At 43.0% G+C, this 13,607-nt stretch overlaps 1 protein-coding gene across 1 annotated transcript in view; it reads right to left on the reverse strand.

The window, feature by feature from the left end:
• The window catches only part of CAPN6 (calpain 6), a 61,570-nt gene extending 48,835 nt beyond the window's left edge, over positions 1–12,735 (reverse strand). The window contains exon 1 of the mRNA XM_075162451.1: positions 12,567–12,735. Coding sequence (XP_075018552.1) covers positions 12,567–12,731 — 165 coding nt within the window. The 5' untranslated portion in view covers positions 12,732–12,735. The remainder of the gene's footprint in view (positions 1–12,566) is intronic.
• Between the last annotated feature and the right edge of the window lie 872 nt (positions 12,736–13,607).

A 13,607-nucleotide genomic window follows, 5' to 3' on the forward strand; every position in this document is an offset into this window, starting at 1 on the left:
TGCATGTAGCTTGCTACCTTCATCTGCCAGGGTGCTGCAAAAGGGTATCACACTTGTTCTGGTCTTTCCTTCTGCTCTTAACTCACTTTGGCTACCAGCTCCATCTGCCCAATTTCTGAGGCAGCAGGACACAGCACATCCCAGATACAGAAGCAACAGCATCTTGATGCAAGTCATGAACAGCCAGTCTGAGCACTCTTCTGCCTGAAAAGGATGACGCTCATTTGTCTTTTACCTCCTCCTCCTCCCTTTCCTTCAAACTCAAAACAAACCACCATAAGAAGAGCTAGAAACACACACACATGCACGCTCTGGTACCCTCACCACATCAGACCTACTTATTGTGCAAAGCAATTATGCTGGTCAAGTCCTAAAAATAGGTCCTGAAGCACAGAGACTAGAAGAAAAGGGCTGGAAGAGCCCAGCATGATTCTCCTCAGAATGTCTAGATCATCAGCTACAGCACCACAAACAACAGCAGTTTGGATGATTTGCCTGGACAGTTTCCTTCCTTTATTTCTGCAAATAATATGAGCAAAGAAATGTCATACGAGGAGGAAGAGCAGCGATAGAGAGCAGACAGGGAGGGGGGGAACACGTGAAGGTGCGTTCCCTTGCAAAGGAAGAAGTCCTTTTCTTTTCAGAACATGTTCAGTGCAAAAAAAAAAAACAACAAACCTCAAACCTTAGGAGAAAATAATAATGGGAGAAAGGAAGAAACAAAACAAAGCCCACGATGTTTTCAGGGAATTACTTGGCCGGATACCATCAGAACATGCCGTTCCAAGTACCTTAGAAGATCAGCAGGGAAAGTCCCTCTATAGCTGGAAAATGTTTCCTTGCCTCCAAGAAACACTTCATTTTTATTAGTGTATTTGGGGGAAAGTTGCAACTTTAAAAAAAAAACCAAGAATTTTTAAAATTTGTTTCAACTGAATATTCCCCCCACAAAAAAACCATTCCCCCCTTCCTTTTTTTCAAAAAGTGTTTGGTCCTCAAAAAGACCAATTACTTGGAATAGCCAGGACTATTACCAATTTTAAAATTATTACAGGATCATATTAGGGTAGCAGTAATAACGACAATGTTCTTCTATTACGATCCTCTATATGAGAACTTATGTTCCTGATTGCTAGAACAAGAACTCCAGTTCCAATGGATTCCAGTTACTTTTTTGATCTCTGTAGATCAGTACATAATACATGTATTTAAGTTATTAGCACTGTTATTTAGGTTTATCACTGTATTTAGGTTATTACCACTGTTACCACTGACAATATAAGAGGAAAGGAAAGCGAATTATAAAGTAATAACTCACTTTTTTCTTCACTCATGCAAGAAACAGTCTATCTTATTCTACAACATAATTATACAAGACTTGAGGTATTTTATTTAAATAGCTTCTTTAAAAATACACTAAATAATAACACAAAATTATATCAAGATCAGTTTATTTCTCATTAATTAGTTTATTTCTCATTAATCTTCTCTATGCTCTCTAACCATGGCAGTAAATTTGAAGCTGCCAATGTCTGATCACTCAGAGAGCCTAGTTTTCAAAGTCATCAACTCATCCCAATACCTCATAAGCCTCATCTTCAAAGTTAGAGCTAGTTAACATAATTTGATAAAACTTTTTTGTTATGGGAACAAGAGAGAGACACAATTCAGAGCAGGTTTTTTTCCTATTATTTCCAGCAGTAAAGTTTCTGTCATCCACATTACTCATGGCCATAAATTCCAGATATTCCCATCCCATTATAACCAATATTCCAGGCACTAAGACAATTCCCATAAATGCTCAATTTGCTGGTGAAAAGCATGAGAAGCAACAAAAGGAAGATATGGTCCATAAGATCCCATGCAACATTTTAAAGCACTGAGCTATGGTGGAATGGAGAGTTGCTTGTCTGCTTGTGCTTACACTTCTTCCTTGAAAAATTTCAACAGGTTCCTTTTCATTCTGTATCAGAACAGAAACCACCATTACAACTGCATGTATTCAGTCTCCAAGCCAATCAACCTAAATGTGATGTGCTCACATAAGGAAGAGAGCATACACAGAAGCACATCAACACACCCTTCACAGCATTTCACTGAGTCTGTCTTGTGTGCACAAAGTACTTTAGCATACAAATATTCTCCTCATATCCACAAACTGAAATTCTCTTCAGGTACAAATCAGTAGATGAAATGATTTATATCTAAACCAAATGCTAAAATCTTGATCCACCCCCATCCTTAATATTTCTATAACATTTAGATTTCAATATCCCCTTCAAAATATAGGCACATGGTTTAGTATTTATGCTTTTTCCAGGAGCAGAAAAAATATCCAAGACAGTACTTCCTGATGCGATTTCTCTTACGTTTTTAGCACCCCATTTACCTGGTCATTCACATCACTTAAGTCCCATGAATAGAGGGGCTTTACTGCCTAGACTTGTCATGAGCATTCAGTTGGCTTGAAAACCATTCCTGAAATGCAACTAGAGACAAGATCAGGACCTTATAACCGATAGTGAATAAAACCAGTCGCATGAACCATTTTAAGCAATGATAGGTTAAGTGTTCTTGCCTTTGATTAAGTGTCGCTGGGCTTTAAAAGCATGGGAAACATTAGTCTCAATATACTGAAGACACGCCAGGGTCCTGTAAGTGCTTTATAATGTGTTGAATTTCGGTGGATTCACATGTACCTCTCAGGCACCAAATCATAGTCGACCACCTCTGTTTCAGCGCTCCAGGGCAAAACCATGTGGCAACCACCCCCTTGAACATTACAACATTACATTTCCCACTGCTGGTGAAAATGATCCAAATCAACTGATTTCACCAAATAAGACAACAGGAAAGCAGATTCTGAATCCAGCTGATCCAGAATTACAGCCATACAGTAAGGATAAGATTTGTTTTGACATCGATTTGAAAGACCTAGCCCTCCACTTTTGGACACCTCCTTCTAGTAGCCCAATTCCATGGGGCCTTTGTAAACCCTACTATTCCAGTCTGCGGATCACCAGGATGCAAGAACAGCAATAGCCAAGATGTACGTAAGATTGCTAACTCCACTAAATCTACCCTCATTAAACAAATAAAGCTTTTGAGGCAGATTTTTTTAGTCTCTCCAACAAAAAAAAACAAGTGCCAGCACTAATTTTACCCTTAAAGAAACACACAGCATGATGGAGTCCTGCCTACCAGGACCTCAAATGGGTGGCAGTTCATTGTTAATATCACTGATGTTCATCCATCACCCCACCCCTTCCCCCCTAGCTCAAAATTAAATCTAACAACCTGAAGACAATTCAACTTAATTGCAACTGCATCATCTTCTGCAGGATCCGACTGCCAATCCCTGCCATCCGAATGTGCAGTTGCTAGGGCAACGGGTGTGAAGAGCACGCTTTTGTGTTGCCACATGCATCTTTGGGAGCTGTGCCAACATCTGAGCTCCCACAGCTGGGATGGATTTAACACCTTCCTCCCCAGGAGCAGCTTGTCCTTACTTCCAGTGCAGGGGCTACGGCAGCCAGCCCTTGGCAAGCAACTATTTCTCCTCTGCAGATCGACACCTGCATGAGAATGACAGATGGCTGCAGCCAAGATCAGTATAATCAAGCACCGAGGATGCTGTAACACTTTATCAAATAAAACATTCCGCAGTGCTAGACTTCATTTGCAGAAGGTTACAGGATACACAGTTCATCGTGTACATAGCTCATTAGAAAAGACAAGACTATTTACCATCATTTAAACATAATTTTCTTCTGGTGATTTCCCATCTACGTGTTGTTCCCTCACCCACCCCCTCCATACTAACAGAAGGTTGCATCACATCTAGAGGACTACACGGTCTTCTCTCCGCCTCCACAATTTTAACCCAGAAAACATGATTAATGTGTATAGAAACCCTCCCATCAACCTCTCCGATTATCTTCCAGGACAGACTGCTTCCCAGAGTTTAGCTCTTAATTTCTTTCCTATTTCTTTAAGATGAAGGGTATAAACTTAGGTCAGAGCCTACTTTGCCTATGACCTTTTATACCTCTTTTGAGTCTGCAAGGCTTATGCTCTTCTATAAAAATTCAGGTGCATTCCGACCCTTCCCTTTAACATGCACACATGTATGTTTAGCAAAGAAACATCTGACTTAATCTTTTCCATAGCTGAGAACAAGCTGGAGCTGAAGATCACAAGCTAAATCTGCTTTTAATGGTAAGTAAAACTATTTGTAACAAAGGCAAATAGCCTCCCTGCTACTGCACTCATGTGTAATCACAGCTAATTACTGCATACAAAAGTGCCTGTTAAAATGATAAATAGTGTAATCTAGGAAGTCCTATAATCCTCTAGGAGCCCCATCCAGCACCAGTATAGAGTGCAATGTCTGAAAGTCACCCACTGAAGGTTGGTACCTCAGACTCACTTGGTCTGTCTGTGGAGGACAACATCCATGGTGTTACGATCTAGGAAGTGACAGACGCAAAAGGAAAAAGAAGCCAGTTAAGATTTACTTTGTGTCAGTGCAAGGCCAAGTCTCTCACAGTCCTTTTCTCCTTCCAGAGAAGCACAACAAATAAGCAAGCTGCAAGACACCAGTGTGTGGCTCACACAGCCTACAACCTGAAACCACCTTTGTATTCCCATCAATGCCTCCACATGTTTGTGGCACACAAAAGGATTCGTGAGCTCCCTCAAAGCTCAGCAGAGGCTCGCCACCACACTTTGAAACACACTTCCTCACCTCTCAGATTCAGGCACACTCCACGTGTGCCAGTATTTAAAGTATTTAAATGTCACAGCATACAGGGCTTTGCAACTCGTGTCCATCTGCACTTCAACAAGAGTTGATAACCACCACCAATAGAGAAACGTGGACAATTATGGGCATAGACAGGGAAACAAAAACCAAAACTTTGGCTGTTTCAGGACGTGTCAGCAGCCTTCAGCTTAATTCTGATTAAGCAAGAGCACTGGCGTTGCCCTATATTTTTAACCAGAAAGAAGAGGCTGAAGGGAGAAAAAAGCACGTACAAATCTGAAAAATTGATCATGAAATCAAGAGCTACGCTCCAGAAGGGAGCTGGGGGCGGGAATCTGGCAAACCAGAGAAGTGTCACTATTCACAGGGGCTGTTACAATCAAATCAGTTTGTCACACAGAAGGCAGCAACGTAACCACCCTGTACTGCACGTCACTTTGTCGTGCCAGTTTTTGGTATTCCCCTTTAATCTCCACTCTCCTCCAGCTCTGGATTATCCCCAGGCTCCATCCTGGCAGATATCCCAGGGTGCAATGAGCTGTCACTCCACTCCGTGCCCCAAAACTGTTCTCGCAGTGCGCTGCCAGGCGCCTGCTCAAACCCAGAGGCAGTGCCAGGGCACCTCCCGCTCCAGTGCCTCTCCTGCATCCATCGCTGGACTCTAGCACGTCATCCCAGACATAAGCAGATATCTCTGGTCTTGTTCACAGTCAAACTGGAAAACTGCAGCAATGCAGTTACAGAAGAGATGGAGGAAAAAAAATGATGAAGCCATGCGTTATCTCTGAGGGGCATTTAGCCCAGGTGTGCTTACACCTGACAGCCAAGTCTTTCATGACACTCATTCCACAAAATTTATGAGGACTGGGATACTGTTAAACATTCTGGAGGTCTGCTTACTGTGACCACAAATCCTGTCACTGAGAACATATGTGGAATAAAGAATATTAATGCAAAATATGTAAAGCTAACCCAGACTAAGTGCCCAGGCAGGCCTGCCCCGAGCCTCCTCTGCCTTCCAAAGGAGGGCAAAATCTTCTAAGACAGGTATAGAGGCGGGGGAGGTTCCCAAGGTTCAAATCAGCACTTGCAAATACGAAGATGTTTTAGCTCCTGAGACAACTCATCATTTTCCACCAGTTAGAAGCAAACAAAAGCTGGTGCCACGTTCAAGAAACACGTGCAGGCACAGAAGTCGGAGCTCCTGAATTCTCTGGCACCTCAGTCCCTCACACTGCCCTGGATAAGTCACCAACTTGCTCATCCCACACTCCTCTATTTGGGAACTGGGGAGACACTTGTTCTGTTTGTTCCCATCGCTGTATCATTCCAGAACACAGTGCCTTACTTCCCGATTCTTTTCACTTGCACGGTGATAACCACCCCTGAAAGCGTTGGAAAAAAGGTGAGAAGAGTGGAGAATCGGGCTGGTGGCATACAATGTTTGTAGGAACAGTGGGCCTGCAGCGAGTGTGCAATTCTCTACTTTCAGTCAGATATCTGACCTCCGGCACCAGTGAGTTAATGGGGATTTAATCAAACACAGCAGCAGTCCCTCCTGTGGCCTGGGACACAAGAGGGTTTCTTGGGAAGCAGTTCAGCAGTACTGTCTCACAGTGTCTTTCTGTGCTGTCTTACTGAAAAAGAACCAGCTCTGTCTTTCCAGAACATAAGGGTATAATCATAGCCCTTTCATAAAGAGAAGATGCAGACTAAAGCAAAAACGGGGCTTATAAAACAGAGGGTCAAACAGGGAAACCAGGAAAGCACATGATAAGGCTCTCATTCCGTAGGATCAGACTATTATTTTCCTTTATGAATAACTAAAGAACGTCACTTATCTCTGAAGCAAGCTTATCCACTCTTTCCCCACATGGATGACTGCCCTGGTTGGGGGATCACTGCTATTTGTTTAACGTTGACAAAGATGTCCTTGGGATTTAATACTTTTTGCAAGGTCAGTGCTCAGTGAAAAAATTGAGACAAACCCGAGGTTTAGTTAAAAATAAGACAGACAAAATACCCTTTCAGCAGAGCGACTGTCGTTCCCAGGTATTTTCACTAGAGCTGCTTGCTGCTAAAGGCCGATGCTGACCAGGACCATCACGCAGAGGCAGTGTTTGCCCTCAGTAAGGGGTTAACCAGGACAGGTGGCCCAGGACATCCCAGGGCCAGGAAAGCAGGGGGGCTAGAGGCTTCTCCTACCTCTTGGCAGGAGACAGCTTCTCCCAGCCCCACTTCAGCCTGGCAGAGGGGATGGAAACTCCAGGGAAATCACAGGAAAAGAGCAGGATGGGTTTTGACGTGAATATCAATGGGCAAAAAAAATGTCCACCAATGAGGGGGAGTCTTTCTTCCTCTTTTTCTAACAAACCAGCAGGTTTTCCCCACAGAAAATTTCAGGTGTTTTGTGTCTTACATTATTTTGATCTACATGGTGGGGGGCTAGTTCTAAAAAGGAAAGTCCCTCAGCTCTGCATTAGGTTCTAAAAGCGCTCCTTGAAAATGGCTGTGCAAAATCAGCCGTTTATAAATCCTGGCTCACAGACTGAGCCCTTCTGTCTGAGGACAGTTCTGATCAGCCCTTGCATGACTTCCCCCACAACAGGCAGAGACACCGTCCCTCTGCGATGGTGTGGAGCAAACAGAAGAGGGAAGGACATACCTCGATTCTCATGTGATGCAAGGGGGTCAAGTGCAGGTGCTGCAATAGGAAGGTGGGGATGTGCTGGCCCCGCTCTCCCTCAGTGGCAGCCTGGAACAGCACAGAAGCAGTGGGAGCACCTCCCTGTGTGGTGCCGGGGGCAAAGGAGGGAATAAGCTGTACCTCATAGAGACACATTACAGCAAGGAGGCTTCCTGCACACTGAAGGGCTCTGGAAGATGCTGCACCTTTGAAATGGTCATGCTCAGCTCAGTTATTATTTTACAGGTGGACAGAGGAACTGAGATATTAGCAGAGCCCAACGTCCCGAAACACCAGCAAAGGATTCATGTTGTTGGCATCAACACCTGAACTCACCCTCTGAACTTCTGGTCGGCAGAGACCAGGCACTTGTGGGGTATGATTCATCTCAGCTGAAGCCAACATCTCAGGTGTGTCAGCTGAATCACACCCCGATACATCAATTCCTCCCCACTGCCTGTAACGGGAGCTGGTGGTGACCGCCCCACATCAGACATCCATTACGAGCATCTAACCTTTGGGCAAGGTGAGTCCTGCCCGAAGCACCTATAAACTGCCTTGGATTGAGCAACCAAAGGGTTGGCCAGGACAGGCCCTCCCCTCCCCTGGGGCTACAGCAGGCCAGAAGGGCAGGGGTGAGACACTGACTGCCAGGGAAATCACAGCCAGCAGTCTGACACCAGTGTCATCCGTCAACAATTCTGTCAGAAAATGTCACTCTGACAAAGATGATTTTTTCTATGAAATCAAGTCCAATGTTTCCAGTTTTTTCTTCCCAGAAGTGAAAAAAAATTTGGCGTTTTTATACTATTTTTACTTTCCATAACCCATCACTGGTGTGGAAAGCGTCACAAAGAAAGGTGATACAGAAACAAAGCAAAATAAGGTCCAAGCTCATTTTTAGGCAAATCTTCTGGCACATTCAGACTTTTCTTTTTCCTACTTAGAATAAAATATGGAATTTCAGAGTGCTACAGCTTGCCAATTCCATGTTTTAGCCAGCTCTATCAGATATCCCAGGTGGGGTCAGACCTTTTGAGTTCATTTACTACCCAGCACTGAAATACAGCATTATCAGCAAACACGCACCTAAGCTCCTCTGTACCATCAAAACCCGCTAGCCTGGCCTGCCAACTGCACGCCATGCCACGTTGCACCCAAAGAAACCAAGACCCAGTACTGCACACAAGCAGCGCACGGCGCTCTTATTTGTTGGATGATCTTTCCGTAACAACATTTCTCCTTGGAAAGTCATGCCATCCTAGGGCGACTGCACGGTAATTACACAGTGCCTTTTGTGTTCACCGGTTTCTTAATACTAGGGTGCCACAGAAGTAACACTACCCTGTCTTTGTTCTCTTTCCCAAAGAGACTTTAAAAATACAAAACAAGTAATTAATGTCAGACCTATCGCTGAGTCTGACTGGAATGAGCAAACAGAACATATTTAACATTGCAGGTGCAGATCCAAGGACAAAAACAAAGTGGAAGAAACCCTTTACCCCTCCTCCTCTTTTCTCTCTCTCACTTACACTCCTTTTTCCATGAGAGCAGAATACAGATACTCTTCCTAAGCATTTGCTCTGTCTGGCCGCCACCAACCATTTAGGGTAACTGAACAAAGCATGAGCATATTTGTGAGCTGAAACTAAAATACCATCTTTCACCTCTCCTCAGAAAAGCTTTAGATTCACAGATCCCAAATGTACTTGTTTGGACACCAGCACCAGTAACAGCAATTGCAGCGGCATCCCCCAGCTCTGTGTGCGCTGGGCAGCACTCCCCAGCTGCTCAGACAGCTACACAGGCTTTCTAAAGCAAAAAGCTTCTTGCTTGTATTAATATACAAGTACCAGCATCTGGACAGGCTATGCACTGCCTGTGGAGATGGCGGGAGGACAGGAAACAGGGTATCACCATTTAGTTCCTTCACATTCAAGATGCTGTACAGACATCTGGGGAGACACAGCTGTAGTTTCTGGGTGAGTTGGTGAGGCAAGATGACTAAGTGGCCTGTTCAGAATCTGTCTCAGTAGATGACAGTTCTGGCCTTCGCCTTATGCTTATATTGCAAGGCCATTTCCCTCTCCAAAAAAGGAAAAACCCTGGAAAGCCCATCACTCCAAAAGGACAATTAAGTATTCAGCCAGTTAACTTAGAGTACAATATAGTTCCATATGGCAGAGGGGAGATAACCCATGAACAAATGTTGGGAAGTAGATCCTCATCCCTGCTCTGTTGCACAGAGACAACTCCCTCTCCCTCAAGATGTTCTAACAGGCTCACCATGAGAACAAAGGCAGCTTCCACCACCTCCTAGGCATCAAGAAGGGCAAGACTGGGATACTCCAGCTATTCTCCACAAATCTGTAGGAGTAGCCCCACATGGGCCCCAAGAGCTGCTCTATCTTGGAGCAAGGAAGGAGAGCAAGGAAGGAGAGCAAGGAAGGAGAGCAAGGAAGGAGAGCAAGGAAGGAGAGCAAGGAAGGAGAGCAAGGAAGGCACAGCTTTAGAATAGCACACATAATCACAGAATGATTGAGATTGAAAGGCACCTTTGGAGGTCATCTAGTCCAATGCCCCTCCATGATCATCCAGATCTTTAATGAAGATGTTGAACAGGACTGGACTCAGTATTGACCCCTGGGGTACAATGCTAGTTACTGGCCTTCAACTTGACTTCGTACCACTGATCATCACCTTAAATGAACACACACACACACAAAAGAATGGCCTAAAATGGCATCCTTGTCTAGAGTCTAGCTCTTACTTCATATCTCTTAGATTCTAGCTGTTATTTCATATCTCTTAGGAAGCACAAAGGTTTTCCCTGACCTCGCTGTGACTGGTTGCATGGTATTTCTCCTTCTAGGAGGGGATGAAAGAGTCCAATAAACAGGAAAACACTACAGAAATAAAAATAAACCCAAAGACTTTGAAATGCCTACATTTTTTTCCAAATTCATTCTCCCCATTCTTGAGTCTCATGTCTTTCTTGGAAAACTAAAATGAGAAGCAGGAAAGCAACCCTTGCTCTGCTCACTAAAATTTCAATATTAAAGCTGCTGTGAGAAATGTCTAGGAAAAGACACCCAAGTCTGTGCTTCCAGAAGATTAACCCTAATCCCAAAAGTGGACATGGTGAAGTAAAGGACAAATTCATCACGCCTAAGGGCAAAAACACTGTGTGCATCTGGCTAGAGGCTTCCACCGTCCTCTTCATTACACTTGTCAGAGTATGAGAACAGATTACACTCTCTGATGGAAAGCCACGTTGTCAAAGTAGGGAATGATTTTGTGTTCTTCTGAATGACTTGCTTATGGCTGTGAACTGCTTTATAAATACAGGATATGAGAAACATAAAACCTTAGAGCAAACCAATTAACAGACCCCAAATATAAGTAATATTAACAATCTGAAATGTCTAGTACATTAGTCACAATTAGAAGCGAATGACATATTTGTTTTCCTGTTAAGATGCAGTAAAAGTGGCAAATAGACATAAGCATTATTGGTTGTGTACAGACAATAGCTGTTCATTTTGAATATGAAATCACTGGTGTGTAACCGAGGTTTTATAGAAGTCAAAGGCAAAATCCACAGTAACTTCAGCATCATCACGCAGAGACCAGAGACAGTATCAATCAATAACGGAAAACTCTCCATTCCCTCTGGGTAAAACTTGCTGCTAACATTCCACCAGAACCTCTCTGAAACAAAGCCAAGGAAGAGGGTATCAAGTTCACTAGAGACCGAAGGTTTGCTTAGACACCTCTTAGGAACTCACCTTCTCTCCTGTGCATCAGCTACACATCTGTGTAGTGGAGTATTCCCTGGGACTAGCTTGTGAGCTTCCTGCCTTATATTGCAGAAGTCATTCAAAGCTGTTAAGACCCGTATGTAGCTGGGCTTTGTGGTTCCAGTATAGTTAATACAAAAGGTAACATGGCAGCCAGCTGTACACACATGGTTTCCTCTTATTTTTGGCACTACGTAGCGAGCAAACCAACTGATTCTGGAAGCACAAGTTAGTTCCCCGTGGAACAGAAATGAATCCATTTGCTTTGACCAGAAAGTGGGTATGTGCTGATAATGAGGGCTCTCAATTCATTCCATTGGTGGCAGTTAGAAATATCCAAGCATTTTTTTCGTGTAACAAGACCACTCCACCAATGGTGCCTCGCTGTTTGCTGCTTCAGATAGACCCCTTGCTGGGCAGACTCTGGCTCTTCTCTTTCCTACTCTCTCCTCCAAGAAAAATTACAAATCATTAGTTTATACATATAAATGAACTAGCCAGCTATCTGAGATTGGAGAAACTTCCCCTTGCTACTGTGAGATTTCCTTTCCCCATACATTTTAATACGGCAAAAGTTACTCTGAAAACATGCAGAGAGCTATAATAATGAACAATAATCCTACATTATTATTTGAGTTGTTTCCAGTATTCCAGCAGGAAGATGCTATCTATTCAGTTAATAAAAATCTAATTTTCTGTAGTGTTTTTTTCAAGGCTTATATTTAACTTTAAAAAAAAAGAGACAACTTGCGGGGGGCACTAGATTGGATAGCTAAAGCTCAGATTTTATATTGCAATTGCTGTGCGTACACACCAGGCCCTCAGAAGTGACAGGTATTCAAAAGAAACTTCAATTAAGAATCTCAACACCTTGCTGAAATGCTTCTGTCAACACAGCAATGTAGACAGGTACATATCCACAGATTGACCCAGGAAATGAAGAATTTATTCGCAGAATATATTCCTGTATTGACTGATCTATTACCGGTATTCTTAATTAAATAGAGGGCTGATTTAAACATCACTATGGCTGGAATCACCTCATACTGCTGCTTGTTATTAGAGAGCCATCAACAGTAAAAAGTATGATTATGCTGCACAGAAGGCTTCCTTTTTGTCTTTTTACAGTAAGGCATGACTTTCATTTTGGCCAGCAGTGTGACACAGAGGAGCTGCTGTCTGAATCACACAATAACAAGAAATGAATGCAAAAAGGGAGGGAGAATATACTCACATAACTGTGTTTTAGCACAGAGAAGACAGTAGGAGTGGACCAATACAAACAGTGTCTCCTCACAAGGAGAGCATCAATTACCTTTGGGCGCTTCCATTCAACTTTCCTTGGTGGCGCTGATTGATAGAAGAGGGACTCATCTGAGGCTGGAAACTCGGGATCTTCGAAGAGCTGTCTCTGCTGGATGCACTGCCCTTTCAGCTCGTGGTACTTCTGATCTCTGAAGAGTTGCACTGATGAAGACATATCTTTCTGTCTAGATAAGATGAATATTGGCTTGTGCAAATTATGAAGGCTTTTTAAAGTCCATAGATGAGACCACTCATTGGTCTTTAACAACAGAGCATATAACTTGTTCTAAACAAGATTAATTACTGATTTCTGTTACAAAAAAACCAAATTATAAATTAGATTATGTTAAGTAGTAGACTAGAAAACCATAAAACCCAAGATGTTCTTATATATTAGGATGGTATTTTTGGCTGAACAGAACTCTTACCAGGAAAGACATTAGAGAGTCCAGACCAGGCACAAAACCAGCATTTTGCTTTGTCTAATTGATTGGAAAGGTAACAGAGTGGGGCTTGGCTCTCAGTCTGTACCATGTGTGAAGGGCTGGACCATCTTTCTGTCCTACATTCTTCTTCTGACCACTAAAGCTCTAATTTTCTACTCCAACTCTTATGCCTAAAGAAAACCAAAACCAGATTTCCACAGTTCTCCATCTTAATTTAAGTGACAATGCTTTGGCTGGTATTATTGTCTTTGAACTTTATGTTATATTTCAGGAACTGAATTCCCAGAAGCAGCAAATATTTGCAAATAATTGATGAGAATTAAAAAGAAAAAACCAACCACCCAACAACAACAACAACCAACACAAACAACTTGCTCTCAGGCCTTAGTTCCCAGAATCACGACTATCTAACCTGGCAAGTTTATGGTCACAGCCACAGAGCTCAAATAAATTGCTTAAAAACATCCTACAAATCAGAAATCAACTACAGAAATCATTCAGGATAGTTTGAAGTCTGGGGGACGTGAGGGATGCTACCTCTATTTCAGGAGAGGGAGTGAATATCTGAACTTACTCTGTTTGGAACACTCCTGTGCATCAATTCC

This window comes from Calonectris borealis, chromosome 13 (genome assembly GCF_964195595.1).
Source record: "Calonectris borealis chromosome 13, bCalBor7.hap1.2, whole genome shotgun sequence".
Lineage (NCBI taxonomy): Eukaryota > Metazoa > Chordata > Aves > Procellariiformes > Procellariidae > Calonectris > Calonectris borealis.